The 14,626-nt window shown below is 60.9% G+C and overlaps 1 protein-coding gene across 3 annotated transcripts in view; it reads right to left on the reverse strand.

The window, feature by feature from the left end:
* ATP2B3 (ATPase plasma membrane Ca2+ transporting 3) overlaps positions 1–14,626 on the reverse strand; it is a 60,372-nt gene that overhangs the window by 36,974 nt on the left and 8,772 nt on the right. For all 3 annotated transcript variants that reach the window (XM_081793161.1, XM_081793160.1, XM_081793162.1), the window contains exons 2-3: positions 5,144–5,496; positions 17–214 (exon numbers count right to left, since the gene is read on the reverse strand). In XM_081793161.1, coding sequence (XP_081649287.1) covers positions 17–214; positions 5,144–5,351 — 406 coding nt within the window. In that variant the 5' untranslated portion in view covers positions 5,352–5,496. The remainder of the gene's footprint in view (positions 1–16; positions 215–5,143; positions 5,497–14,626) is intronic.

Below are 14,626 nucleotides of genomic sequence, written 5' to 3' on the forward strand. Positions count from 1 at the left end.
GTCCTCCCCTGCTCACCTTCGCTCTCCTCTCCGGGCGGTGCATAGAATGAAAGGCCCAGGGAGACGATGGCAGCTACCTCCAGGATGATTAGCGTCACATCCTGCAGGGCCTCCCACACCAGTTGCAGGAAGGTCTTGGGCTGCTTGGGAGGGATGAAGTTCTGCCCATAGATCTGCCTGCGCTTCTCCAAGTCATTGGCATTGTTGGCCAGGCCTGTGTGGTGCAGGGATGGAGAGCGGGGACACAGAGCAAGAAGATGGGAAGGGCCAACGGCGTGAGGCCCTGCCCCTTTCTCCCCTGCTCCCCCAGAGTGCCTGTCTTGTTCTCTGGCCTGAGAGCCCCTGGAAGGCGGGAACCGCACCTGCCCGGTCCTCCAAACCTTTCGGCAAACCCCGAGGACAGGTATGTGGGCGTGTGTGCCCTCCAGCTGCCTGGACAGCTCAGGCGTGCGACCGCGCGACTCGCAACAATGTGGAGCCCCTGGTATGAGGAAGGGTTCGGTCGGCCTCCCGATATGCTCGGGGAGGTCTATGGGCTACGGTGGGTCCCTTCAGAGGGCAGATGGGAAGGACGGTGATAACGGCCACCACGGGGTGGGGGTGGGCAGAGGGAGCCCAGCTGGGCCAGGGATGGCCAAGTGTCACCTGGAGACAGGAGAAGAGAACAGCCCAGGCGTTCGCAGGAGTGCAGGGCTTGGTACAAGACTGGGGTGGAGGGCACAGGTGTGGCAGCCTGCTGTCAGCCGGGCCCAGGATAGCTGATCCCCTGTGGGCTGTGAGTGGGCCGAGGTGCTCGTACAATCCCTCCAGGGTCCAGAGGAGGAAACTGAGTCCAGGGAGGGAAAGGGTCCTGTGCCTGTGAGTCGGAGCTCTTGCTGGCAGCCCAGGACTCCTTTGCTGCCCTGTGCACCTGACCCTAGGTCAGGATGACGGGAGCCTCACAGATGCTAAGCCATCAACAGGGGGGCGTGGCCAAGCCATGCGCGCGGGACACAGAACCTGTGTCATCTGACGAGACCCGGGAGACAGTCGGCTCTGGCGGCCCCAAAACATCGTCAGTTTTGCCCATACTGTTGAGCATGGGTGTGGCACCCGTGGCACCAGGAGGTACGTAGGAACTGCCCCCGCCCCGAGCTCTCGTGGCCGTCGTCCGGAGTCAGCTGCCTCCTTCCTAATGTTTTCCCTAGACCCCACTGCAGTGCCAACCTCGAGCTCTGAGCTGGGGGTCACGGCGAAGGGCGGGGATGGGACGTGAGCTCCCTGCCTTGCCCACGCCCCCACCTACTGCCTCCTCTGGGGCTGCACATGTGGCACTTGGTGAATGTCTCTGAGGCTCTGGGATTGTCAGTGAGTGATTCATACTTATGCCACGGTGTCCCCAGGCCACCAGGCAGAGGACGAGGAGAGTGAAGGGTGAAGAAGGCGGTCTCAGTGGGGACCCCTTGTGGCCAGAGCGGGTGAAACATGTTGAAGGAGGGCTGCGAGGCTGAGAGGCCTGACCCGTACTTCTAGAGCCCTGGGAGGCCCCCGCCACATCGCAGGCACTCTAGTGTGTTGGGGCTGGGGTGAAGGGCTCAGAATCAACATCCACCAAGGGGCGAGCTCCGGCTTTCGAGGCTGGGCCCTTACCTTACTTCTCATCCTTGGGACAGCCCACTTCCCACCCAGGCCCTCACCAAGCCCTCTGGGTCTCTGCCTCTACAGCATGAGTCCCCTCAGGCCCATGCCTGGAGCTACCAGAAGTCTCCATGTGGAACTGACATCCAGGCTACCTCCTCCCGAGGCCAGACATCCACTTGGCCACCCTCCCCAGAGGCGGGCCCGCCGGACGCCGTCCCCTGGCCCCGCCCTCATCCCTCTGGATGCTGCTTCCTTCTAGGCCTGAACCCAAGGGTCCGGCTCCACACTGACACCTGGTGGGCAGACACTGGACTGCAGTTCCCGGGGGGCAGGGAGCTACCGGCAGGGCAGATGGGGGGCGGGTTCCCCAGCTTATGGGGGTGATCTCAGCTGGCTTGGGAAGGCACATAGGACTTGATAGCAAGGAAGTGTTAAGTGGGGTGCAGAAAGAGTTGGGAGGAAGGAGGGTGGCTGTCCACTAGGCAGGGAAGGGGCCTGGGGAGGGGCAGGGTGGAGCCCACCAGAGGTGGAAGGCCTGACGAGAGCAAAAGCCCACAGCGGGCACAGCCTGGGCACATCTCTGCACCCAGCGGGGCTGCGGCTGCCCCTGCCCTTCTCCCAAGGCCTCATGGTGCCTGGGCCCTGCCGGGGCTCCGTTTTCTGAAGGCTGCAACTTTCCACCTGGGTGTCTGGGACAAGCTCAGGACCTCAGCTCCTAGGGCCTGGGGTCCCAGCCGAGGGCCTGTGCCCCACTCCTAACTGAGGCCTGCATCTTTAAGCTACAAGAGATAGGAAAAGTGAGGTCAGTACTATGGAAGTGCTTGAACCCCCGCTCTCCCAGACACCCGGAATTTCCACTGCCCCTGCCTTGAGAAAGGGCACGGATCTGGAGACCCTCAAGAGAGAGCCCATGGGTCCCTGTGCCACCATAAGTCTGCATCCTGCCTGCCTCACCCCATACGCCAGATTGTCCCCAAGGGAAGCCAGGCCCTTGGGGCCCCCTCCCCAGGAGTGAGCTGGCTCCGTTCCTCCCCTCCCGCTGTCAGCCTGTCCCTTGGCCTTGGGTTGCCCTTGATACTCTAGCAACGCTTCTCTCTCCCTTGCCCTGCACCAGCCCAAGACCATGGCCTTCCTGTTGGGCTTGGGGGTCCAGACAGCTGCTCAGGTACTCATGTGGGGGCCAGAAGGTAGCTGCAGCCCCTCTGGCTCCAAGCATGTGCCCAGTCGGCAGGCCCCCACAGCGGCCCAGGTCCAGGTGCTGGGGCAGGGGCCGGCTGGTTGGCTAGGACACAGATGAGTGTCCTGCCCAGAGCAGAGGCCAGATGCCATCAGAATTGGATTAGGACCACATCGTGCGGCTCTTGGATGATCCGCCCTCTCCTTTCCATGACTGCTGCTGGTAAAGACCAGACAGGGGAAGGGCTGGGGCCCAGGTCCCCCTGGTGGGCTTCCCACTGAGCTTGGCCCAAGACCCGGGTTCTCTGGCTTCTGGAATCCTTTTGGATAGCTACAAAGCCTGAGCCCATTGACGTGCTTATTGCCGGGAACAGACAAAATCTCCCCCCCCCCCCCAGTACACCATGCACGTCCCCATGCCCCCCACCCTTCCCAAAGCACCCATCTGCCAGCACACCTTGCCAGGGGATTGATATGGGGCCCAGGGTGCGGCTAAGCCGGCCCCTCCTAAAGCTCAGGCCACTGTGTCTGGGCAGGAGTGGGGACATCTGGGTGAACACTCCAGGGCCAAGTCGGCAGGTGTACTGGGGGCCAGGGCTCCTGGGCTTGGTGTGGGGAGGGGTAGTCCTCGCGCTGCTCATTCTTCAGGAGGCAGGTCAGGCCTGGCCGGCTCCCTCTGCTGCGGCCTGGCCACCCACCTGGGCACTTGCCCTTCTCCATGCCCGCCCCTCCATAGGCCCTGGGCGAGCTCCAGAGCCGCTGTGGCAGAATCAGGCAGGTTCCCAGGGGCCTTGACATTTTAAATATTTAACAAGGCCTGACAGGCAGAGGAAAGAGCTGCCAGCTGAAGCCCATCTGCTTCCTTTTATCTGGAAGAGGCCAGAGCCCTTGTGGCTAAATGGCCCTCCACCCCAGCCTCCCCCCTAGCCCCAAATCCTGGGCGGAGGGGGGGCAAGGAGGGGGGAAGGAGAGAGATCCCTCTGGCCCCGAGCCAAGCCATCTGCCCTGATAACACAACACACCAGGCTGGGTCCCTTTGGAGCATAAAACAAGAGAACCCAGGCGGCCCTGAGAAGGCCACTTAGGCTTGGAGTTCCTGACCTGGTTGGGTGGGCACCCTCTCACCCGGCCCTTGGGCCCATCTCCTCCCGGGTGGGCCTTCTCTACCCCCTGCTCCAGCCCATGTGCCATCCACAGACAGGGACAGGGAGCAACAGACAAGGGTGATGGCCAGAGCCCTGGGTGGACAAAGGTGTGACAGCTGAGATGGGAGCTGATGAGATCAATCAGGGCTGGCTGAGAACAGGCCTGGCACTGGGCTGGGACAGCCCTAGCAGCCCTGCCAGGGAGGTGCCAGCTGGGCCAGAAAACACTCCAACTCCTGGAATCTGGGGCCAAGCCTGGGTCCTGGTGGTCCCGGCCTCCCAGCAGACCCAGCAGGCAGGACCGGGAAAGGCTGGTGCAGAGCAAGGCACAGTTTTGCCTCCAGTGCAGGGGGCAAGGGCTACAGGGCCGAGGCAGGGACCCAAGGTGGCAGTCAGGCCTCTGCCTCTGGAACCTTCTAGACAATGCTCCTCAGCCTTCCTCGAGGCTCTGGGCAGCAGATCTCCTCAGATCTATGCTGCCTGAGGCTTGCACCTCTTTGGCAGGGGAGAATTCTGCCGCTGAACCACCCAAGCACCAGACTTGCTTCTTTGCTTCTTTGGGACAGCCTGTGGCCAGTGGCACCTCCACTCAGCACTCTGCCCCCCCTTTCCAGAGAGAGCCCCCTGCAACCCAGGCCCGCAGAAGGCCGGCACCCTCGTTTTCCTGTGCCCCTTAACCGGACACGGGGCTGGGCACACGGCCTGGAGCATACAGACAGGGGCCCGGCCTTCCTCCTCCTCTGTCCCACCCTGTTGCCCTGTTGCCCAGAAGAGCTTCTGGGGTTTCAGTTTGGGGCCCAGCCTGACACCGTGCCGTCCTCTTCCTTCCCTCCTCTTTTGCTCGATTTCTATTTAATCCAAAGAAGCGAGAGCAGGGAGCTGCTGCTGCTGGAGGGGGTCAGGCCACGGCTCCCGGAGGACCCCAGGTTACCCCGAGGACGATCCCCCTCACCCCCCTACAGAGCGTCTCCCGCTCGGTGGTGGCAGGGGCGGGATGGCTTCCTTGGGAGGGCACAGTCAGGGTCAAGAGTGCTTCCGGAAGCTGCTGCAGAAGCACCACCCGGTCCTCGACCAGGCCCGCCCCGGGGGTACGGGACGTCTTCAGGATGGCCCTTGGAGACCGGGGGAAGTGTCCGGTGGCCCATGACCCTACATCCCTGGCGCACTCGCGGCCTGCGCTGGGGCTCTGCTGGGAGCCTTACCCTCTGTGGGCGAGGTCTTCAGCCTCCTGCAAAGCCCACTGACGTCCCCGTAGGCTTCCTGGACCTTCTGCAGCGCCTCAGCCCCTCGGAGCTCCATGAGGGAACGCAACTCAGCCAGTGTGCACCCAAAGCCGCCCGCATGGGGGGCCTCCCGCTGCTGCTGGGGCTTGGGGTGAAACTCGATGGAACTGTTGGCCATGTCGCCCATCCCGCCTGTCGTGCCGGGAGGACAGGGTGCCCGACCTCTTCACAGGTGCGGCCTCAGCTAGGGGCAGGCAGCCACCCGAGGTCCCAGTGCCTGGGTGAGGTGTAGTGGAGGGAGCTGCAGCGGGGAAGTGGCCGAGCACGGACACCTGGGGAGAGGTGAGAAGAAGCCAGGGGCGAAGTTGAGACAAGACTGAGGTCCACTCTTCCAGAACGTTCTCCGAAAATCGGCACTCAGTCTGAGCCATGACTTGCCGATTGCAAAATTCGCCTCCTAGGCTGGGTCAGTGGCCCTCATGCCCTGCCAGGCCCAGCTGCCAGGCCATCCCCTAGTCCTGCCCAGCCCGAGTACCCAAGGCGGGAGGACTCGCCTAGGTGGGGAAGGAGGGAGCGTTCGTGTCTCCTGGAAGGGGTCTGCTGTTGCGATACGGAGACCCTGACTGCCTCCCAGATCCGTCCGGGAACCCACACCGAAGCAGAGGTGATGTCCTGGCGTTGATTACTGGCACGGGTGGGCAGGCTATCTGTGCCACAATTCTCTCGTGTCCGTGCCCCACCGTGGGTGAAAGCTTGTCCCCTCTGTCATGCTCCCTGCTCTTGTCTGATTAACACTCGCCCGGTGTAGCAGATGTGCTGTAAATTCCCTGCAGCGGCCTGGCACAGCCTCTGGGGCTCACGGTTTCAGGCTTGGGGCTGTGCGGGGGGGTCCAGGGAGCGGGCCAGGCCATGGGCGGGGCCAGCCGGGAGCCAGGTCAAGACTTAGTGTGCAGGGTGTCTCTGCTGCCCCGAGGGCACCTGGGGGGTCTGGGGCAAGGAAGGGAGGTGGCCTGGGGGGAGGGGGTGAGGAGGGAGAGGGAGGGCAGGAGGGGAAAGGAGGGGATAAAAGGAGTAGAAGAGGAGGGGTGGAGGAGAGGGCGCATAGGAGAAGGTGGAAAGCAGCCACAGGTCACTGGCGACTTCCCCATCAGCCCGCCCACAGCACGGTGCCGTCCCCTCCCCTCCACACCCTTCTGCCCTCCAGGCGCTGAATTGGGGGGCTGCCCACAACACACACACAGGCTGGGAGCATGAGTGCAAGCATCCCCAAAGGTCAAACCCCCAGGATTAAACTAGTGTCAGTGCACATGGCCTTGGCCTTCACAACAGCAAAGAGGCCTCCCGACGGCATGGCTCAGTTGGGCCCAATCTTTTGCCTTTGGGGAGGCTGCAGGCTCCAAAGGATCCTCTTGGAAGCAAAACTTGGCTACCAATCCAGGTTCCTGATCTAGAACTGCCCGTGGAAACACAGCCCAGAGCCTATGGCGCCTACTCTCAGGAGAGGACCCACCTGTTACTCAGAGCCCAGGGGACACCAGAAGCAGGGGTGCACCACAACCCTCAGGGGACAAGACCGGCCCGAGGGGGTTCAGAACATGTGGGGGCCTTAGTTCCTCTGCACGCTTGACCCTGCCGTGTCCAAAAAAGGCACATATACCTAGGGCTGTCCTACCCAGGAGGCCTGGGACCCAGGGAGGCACTTCAAAAAATGCCCATCAAAAGTGATCCCCATTTTATAAGTTTGGGCACCTAAGTGTTAATCCTTTAGACAGTTTCCACATGGAGCAGCCTTCGGTGCCGGAAGATGTGGGAACAAAATGGCAGACACGAGAACGTGCCGTCCTTTCCACTCCCACGCATCTTCCCACTGCCCATCCTTCCACTTTGTCATCTACTACAGGCCTGCACTGGCCATCCGTGCTGGGGACACAGAGGTGACAGCACTGAGTGCATCCTTGTGCTCTCTGGCTTGGAGGTGAGTTCGCAGCAGGTGGCAGAGTGATGGACAGAATGGTTTCCGCTGGGGGTAGGGGCAGGGAAGGCCTCTTGGCAGGGGCGCGTTTGTGAAAAGACCAGAACAAGGGGGAGGAGCGAGCCGTTCTTCTGGATGAAAGAGTGTTCTGATCCTAAGGAGAAGACAGGTAGTGGGACGGGTCGGTGGGGGAATGGGGCTGCAGATCCCACGGGGCCACAAGTGACATGGGCCATCACCGAGCAGACGGCTGCCGGGTGACACCAGACTGGAGGGGCACAAGCCTAGAGATGAGGGAGGGCTGCAGTCAGCTGCTAGGTCATTCGGCACGTGGGGCAGAGGGCGGAGGCAACGCGGGTGACCCTGAGCTCCCGGGAGCACCGGCACGCAGAGCTTCAAGCGAGCAAACCTTTCATTTCCATGGCACGTGGGGCTCCTTCGGGGGTGCTCTGCGAATGTGGCCCACGCACCTGGGTGGGAGCCGTAGGAATCACTGGCCCGTTCACCAGCGCGGGAAACAGAGGCTTGGCCACCGGGAGACCTGGCTGTCCTGACCTCAGGCCATCTCAGGAGCCATCGGAGGCAGCGTTGGTGGCTTTTGACCTCTCTAGATGGCCTTGACTGTCACCCCCACCCCTGCCTTCGTCCTGCCAGATTCCTTCCCCAGTCCAGACTGTGGCTCAGGACAGCGCCCCTGCTGGGTGCCCCTTCTCCCCTCCTTTCTCTGACCCCGAGTGTCGCTGCCATGCGTCTCCCTTCCCACATACCAGGCAACTTGGGTGAAACTTGCAGGGCTGGGGCTCTGTGTCCCCAGCCCCCTGGCCTGTTGGCTGCTGGACGGGAGGGACAGGGGCTGGTTCACGTGTGCGGGCATTGGCTTGCCATAGGCACGGAGCCCCTGGCGAGTAGGTCCCGGGCACACTCGGCTGCTGAGAGAACACCCACCTATGGGCTGTGTGGGTCCCGGCAGGGGTGGGGGGGAGTCAACTGTCCCTGAGCACAGCACCGTGGGGCGCCCTGTAGGCCCCTCCTCCCAGGCTGAGGGGAGTGATGAGCACAAGGGAGGCTCTGACGCCCCTGGCAGGCAGGCCCCGGGCCTGCATCCCACACCTTCCACCTAGGCCCCAGGGGCTAGCTATGTGCCCGAATGGCCCCCACTGAGCTGTGTAGGGACTCCGCGGGGGTTCTTTCTAAAAGCGAAGTCAGATGAATGATTTTATTCCCTCGGAACCCTTTTATCTTCTCGGCACCTGTACCCACTCAGAGAAGGCTCAGGTGGAAGGCGCCCGACCCCGCCCGTATGGCACTGGAGGGCTCCTGGGGGTGACAGAGGAATGGCCCATAGTTGGGTGGGCTCTGAGGCAGGTGGTGGGAGACAGCAGCTCAGGCTGGTGGAGGTCACACCTTCACACGCCTGCTTCCACCGGAGGCGCCGGCCTCTCCCGCCCGCTCCCTGAAAACAGGGTTCACTGAAGGTGAGCCCTGTCCTTGCCTCCTGCTCCTTACTCGGCCCCCAGGCGTGGCCCTGCCCTCGACTGAGCAACAGCCGTGGCCCAGACAGCCACACAGGGTCCTTGAGCTGCTCCCAATCGGTGTGCTGTCATCACTGAGGCCTCCTGTGCCTGTGGTGACTCACGGTAAGGGAGCCGAGCAGGGAGGCGAGGCCTGACCTTCTGTGGGACACAGAGCGTGCCCGGCCTCACCACCGCCTCTCAGCTGGCCCTGCTGCTCCTCTGCACCTCAGCGTCCCCTGGCACCCCGCCTGCGGCTGTGGCCTGGTCCCTCTGCCTCATCCCCTGCCGAGCAGGCCCCGTGTCCCCCGCCTACCACGTCGCCTGTCTCCCTCCAGCTGGGCAGCCTGTCACCACCCGGCTCTGGGTCACCACTTTCCCCGGTGCAGGTAACCCCCCCTGCCCCCCTCAAGCAAAAAGCCGGCTCCTCTCCTGCTCCCGCCTGTGCCCCATGCCCATCTACCCGCGTCAGCGCTCACCTGGCCGCCACGCACAGCCTTGCCGGCTCCAAGCACTCCATATGTGCCCCGCCCCGCACAGCCTGCTGTCCCCTCTCCGCCTGATGACCTCTGACGAATTTGAGTGGCAATTCAAGTGGAACATTCTCCAGAAAGTCTGTGCCAAAATTGATCGCTGCCGAGTCTCTAATCCGCCGACCGCTCCTATGGCTCTCTGCTTTCTCTCCCACTCCCAGGGGTGAAAGCTTTTTGAGATATGCGGTTATCGAGTTGGCAGGAAGTTCACTGAATGGTCAGCCCTGGCTGGGGATGGGGGCCCAGAGGAGGGAGCGAACAGGGGCCTGGCTGGCCAAGGAAGAGCGGGGAGCCTTTTTTTTTTGAGGGGGGGGGTGTGGATCGCCTTCCTGGAGAGCATGAGGGGGGCACAGGGATGCAGGGCAGGGATGCCTTGACCCCCAGCAGGCTACTCGCAGTGTGCCCAGGGTCTCCACGCAGCTCTGGGGGGACCCCCTCAAGTCAAAGACTGTGCTCATGCTAACCTTCCTCGTCTTCATTAACTCTGTAGGCCAGACAGGAGCCATCAGTTAAATCAAAGTCTGTCTTGAGTGACTGTTGGCTGCTGTAGAGACCAAATGGCATATACTGTTGTTTTTCTGGGTTCTCTGTAAGCTTGGGCAATTGCCTCTCTCATTCTTAATAAGGACGGCAGCCATCACTGAAATGGCCGAGAACAGAAGTGACCAGGCCTATCAGTTCTACAGGCCCGACAGAGGCTTTCCGGCCTGGGCTGGCTGCCTAGAACGGTTTGCAGGCACTAAAAGTGCAGGCAATGTACCATCTTCCAGACCTTAATTGGCTTAATTGAATTGCAAACCTTCACAGGGACGGACTCACACCTTCCGATACTTGCTCTGTCGTGGCATAGGTTGGCCTGTGCAGTGCAATGGCGAGAGTAGTGAGCTGTAGTGGGTCCCCGGGACCATCTCACCCTTGCTCTGGGACTTTCAACAGGCTGCTACCAGAGCACTGCAGGAGATCGCCCACGTTCACACCAGTCACCCAACCGTGTTCTGGATCCTTCCCTCCAGTGTGGCCCGACGCCCCCTGTCCGTAGGCCTACTGACTCAAGTCTGCCTAACCAGAAACCCAGGAGTCCTCGTCCCCTCTGCGCCGGCCCTTCCTGGCCACTTCTAATCAGGTTTGGGAGGATCTCCCAGCACCTCTGACTTAATCTGCCCGAATCCCCCATTTTGCTTCCTCAACCACCTCCCCTAAGGCCCTGGGCAGCCGACCACCCTCCAGGAAGGTAGGAGCTTCCTGAATGAGGTGGGAGCACCTCTGTTCCCAGGCTCCCTTCTCTCGGGCCCCTACTCCAGATGCTCTCCTCATCGTACCTCATAAACAAGGGGCAAGGACACATTTCTCCATTTCACAGATGCAGAAACTGAGGCTCAGGGAGGCTCAATGATCCCAGACCTCCTGGACCTGCCTTCCATGTTGCTCAGTCCCTACTCTGTGTGGGCCGCCCGCCGTCGCCTTCACAGAGGGGACAGGAACAGAGGGTGAAACCCCACAAGTCAGAGGTCACACTCATTTGCGGGCAGCGGCCACTGGACGTTACCACCAGTCCGTGCTTGCCGCGTGTGTCTGAGCGGGCATGTGTCCCCGGGCTGGTGAGAGGGCGTTTGCTGCCAGGCACCGCTCCCTGCCCCCACCCCAGGATGGGTGGAACCTGGCCGGGAGCACCAACTAGAAGCCAGGAAGTCCCAGGTCCCTGCGTCACTCTCAAGTCACTGTGCCCTCAGCCCTGCGGTCAGTAAACTGGTGACAAGAATATCCCCCCTGCGCTTGCCCGAGGCAAGAACGGAGCAGAATCCGGCACAGCCAGGTCATGTCTGAGGCAGGGTCAGAGGGCAGGAGATGTGGGCCCGAGGGCCCACCCAGGCACATGCCCTCCACCGCTGCCCCCCATGATGCACACTGCCTGTTGGCATCTCCCGACAGACCCACCGCCAGAAGAACCCGCGGCTCAGCAGCGTGATTCACTGTGGGGATTCCTTGAGAAAACCGTCCCCTCTTCTCTCTGCCTCCAGGCACCTGGAGCCCAGGCCAGGCCCTACAGAACCCAGAGAGGAAGAGCGCGAGGGCCCCGTATACCGGCCCAGGCCTCCCTCACACCTGCAGATGTGGGGTGTGGCCAGCCGAGAGCAGGTGGGGAGTGGGTGCAGGGGCCCTCCGGAAACCCCGCTGGCAGAGCCCTGCCCTCTCCTGGGCCTGGTTTTAATCCCAGGCAGGTGAACATGTGGCTGGACAGCCCTCTGACCCTTGACTTCTCTCGCAACCCCCTCCTTTCCTGGGCCCTCTCTATTGCCCGGCCCCTGTCCCTCCCCTCTGCTCGGCACACCTTGGCTTGCCACCTGGTAGGAGAAAAGAGGGCTCCAAGGATGAAGCCTGCATTCAGCTGGGGAGGGAGGGAGCAGGCGTCGAGGGGGGAGCTGAGGCAGAGAACAGCCTCATTAATATTTCAGAGGCACCGTCACTGCAGCTCCTGGGCCCTCACAGCTCCACCACTTGTGCTAGTGGAAGGAGGAGGATGGGAAGAAAGAAGGAAATAAAACAGAGAAAACAGATTTAAAGGGACAGTCCCCCCTCCGTTCCTTCCTCCCCCTTGTTCCTGGTACAATCTGTGCACGCGCCAAGCAGCGCTCACAGCGAACAGCTTTGGGCAAAAACAATAACTCCATGGCCCCCTCTCCCCAAACTGACGCACGCGGCCATCCACAGGCACGTCTGCCCTTGCAGGGCTGCCCCCAGGGAGGGACTGTTGTGCTGCAACCAGGCCACTAGGGCCACCTCAGGGACCCTCTGGGGGCTGCCAGCAAGGGCGAAGGATGCTTCCCATCCAGCGCCTGGTCCAGGCTCAGAGGACTGTCTGAGACCAGCAGGAAGACAGATGCACGGACTTCAAGCATCGGGAGGTCCTTGCTGACTAGAGCCGGGCGAAGGAGGGTTCTGGAACCCAGAGAGACCCAAGTCTAGACTCCCGGAGGTGGCAGGGACCTGGGGTTTACCTGGTGCAGCCCCTGCCTATGGGTGGGTGAACGTCTGTAGCACCCCTTGCTAACTGATGGCCCAGTGCTTTAATCTAGAGCAGCACATGCCAGACCCGGAGGGCCCCCCTTTCCACCAAGGGGCTTTAAAAATGCACAGTCCCAGTCGCAGCTCCATAGTCAGAAGGGGGTGGCACTGGGACTCTGTAAAGCCCTCTGCCTGGGGATCCCAGGCCTCAGCCAGGTTTGATGCCACACGGCTGCCTGCCTTCAGGGGCTCCAGGGAGCGTCCAGGATTGTCCAGTGAAAACAAGCCCCGGCAGACAACGTAAAAGAGTGCAGCTGCTACGGAAAACGGCGGCTCATCAAAAACACTACGTGTACGATCGCCATGCCTGGGCCTATACCTACGAAAGGAATTGGAAGCAGGGTCTCTAAGAGATTGGCACACCCATGTTCCATGCCGCATGACTCCCAGTAGCTAGAAGCAACCCTAAGGACCCATCAAGGGACGAATGGATCAGCAAAATGTGGTCTGTCCACCAAATGCATCGTTATTCAGCTTTGGAAGGGAAGGGGAGGCAGACACCTGCTCCCGCATCGATGAACCTCGGACACACGGCTGAGTGAGTGAAAGAGGCCAGACACGAAAGGACAGATACCGGAGGACTCGGCTCCTATGGGGCTGCAGTTGGATTCAGAGAGACAGGAAGCAGGGTGGGGGCGGGGCGGGGCGGGGAGGGGGAGGGGGAGTTGGCGTCCACCGGGGACAGGAAGCAGGGTGGTGGGTGCGGGGCGGGGCTGGGGGAGGGGGAAGGGGAGTTAGTGTCCAACGGGGACAGAGTTTCAGTTTGGGAAGATGGCAACGTTCTGGCGAAGGACGGAGGGGAGAGTTGCACAGCAAAGTAAATATACTCAATGCCGCTGAGCTAGACACTTAAAAGAATAGTGAAGACGGCAAATTTGATGTTACGTGTGATTTCGCCACAATTGAAAAACCAAACGGGTCTTGCCACCCCTTTCGCGCGGTGTCCAGTGATCGCAGGAATCCCCCTGCCCCGACTGGTGACTGGCGGTGAGCCCGTGGCTCTGCCCGTGGCAATTGTAACTTGCAGGAGCATCCCCTGTCTGAAATGGAAGCCCGAGCAGATCGTTCTGCACACGCCCTACCCCCACCGTTTGGCCTCAGTGACCTTCGACAGCACCCGCACTCCGCCTCAGCTGGGTGGTTGCCCTATTAGGTGGCAGGGACCCAGACGAGCTGGGAAGCGGGGCTTCCTGGAGGCCATTGCCACCGTTCTTGCCCCTCTACCTGGAGAAAGTGTGGTCCCGCTCCCTACGTGTCGCCCACATGCTAGCATGCATTTCCCCAGAGGTGTTGACCCCACCCTGCCCTCAGAAGGGACCAGAAGCGATGGCCAAAACACTTGGGGAAGGCCTGGCCTCCAGATCTGCATTCTGTTTATATAATATGGCTTTAGGAAGTGCTAAGAGCCCCCAGGAGGTTGTGTCAGAGACTTGCTAGACATTCCCCGATTTCTGTTTCTCTTTTCCAACGTTGGATTTTAATTTTTAATCAGGCATCTTGTCATCCAAGAAAATGACTACGTTCCCCCAACTCTGGTACAGCTACATATGACCATGTGACTATGTCTTGGCCAATGGCATTCAAGCAAATGGGACAGGGACACACCTTACCCTTGGACTACACTTGGGACAGCACATGGAACAAAAGGGGGATAGGGCCAACTTCACGGTTGTGTCCTTAAAGGGGATGAATGTCGCCATCTGCCTGCTCCCCCCATGTCTCCCCGAAGTCTCTATGACTTAACAAAGGCCCACGCTTCCATGTGCTCTCTGGGACATGCGATGACCCGGAGCTAGGCTCCCTCTCGCCTGTGTATTGGAACGTGGTCCTAGAAGCCCTAGCCAAAGCAGAAGACAGAACCATGGGAGCCCTGAAGAGAGACGGAATGGCAGTCAGGTCACAGGCAACCCTTCTCCACGCTTTACGGAGTTACCCATTTGCTTGGTGCCATAAGCCTCTAAGCCGCTAAGTGATTATCTCCACATCACTGCTGAGGCACAGAGAAACCGAAGAACTCACTGAAGGTCACACAGCCAGCAAGGAGCAGAGGCCAACGTGAACTCAAGTGGTCTGGCTCCAGAGAATTCTACATTGTTCCTCTGCCAAGTGACTGCCCAGGAAACCCCGGGAAAGCAATGAACACATGATTAAAACCAATTAAAAGAGTTCAACAAAGTGTCTAGACAGGCAATGTGTCCCCGTAAACCTCAGGGCTTGCGAGTGCAGCCTGGCTGTCTGAGTCGGCCCAAGTCCCTCAACCTCTCTGGGTGTCCATTTTTGAATCTGGGAAATGGATCACTGTTCCTCCTTGTTGAGGACAGGGAGACACCATGCCCGCATACCTAACAAGGTCGCCAGGGTACCTTCTTTCCTGGAGGGTTTC

The sequence above is a fragment of the Panthera onca genome, chromosome X (genome assembly GCF_046562875.1).
Source record: "Panthera onca isolate mPanOnc1 chromosome X, mPanOnc1 haplotype 2, whole genome shotgun sequence".
Classification (NCBI taxonomy): domain Eukaryota; kingdom Metazoa; phylum Chordata; class Mammalia; order Carnivora; family Felidae; genus Panthera; species Panthera onca.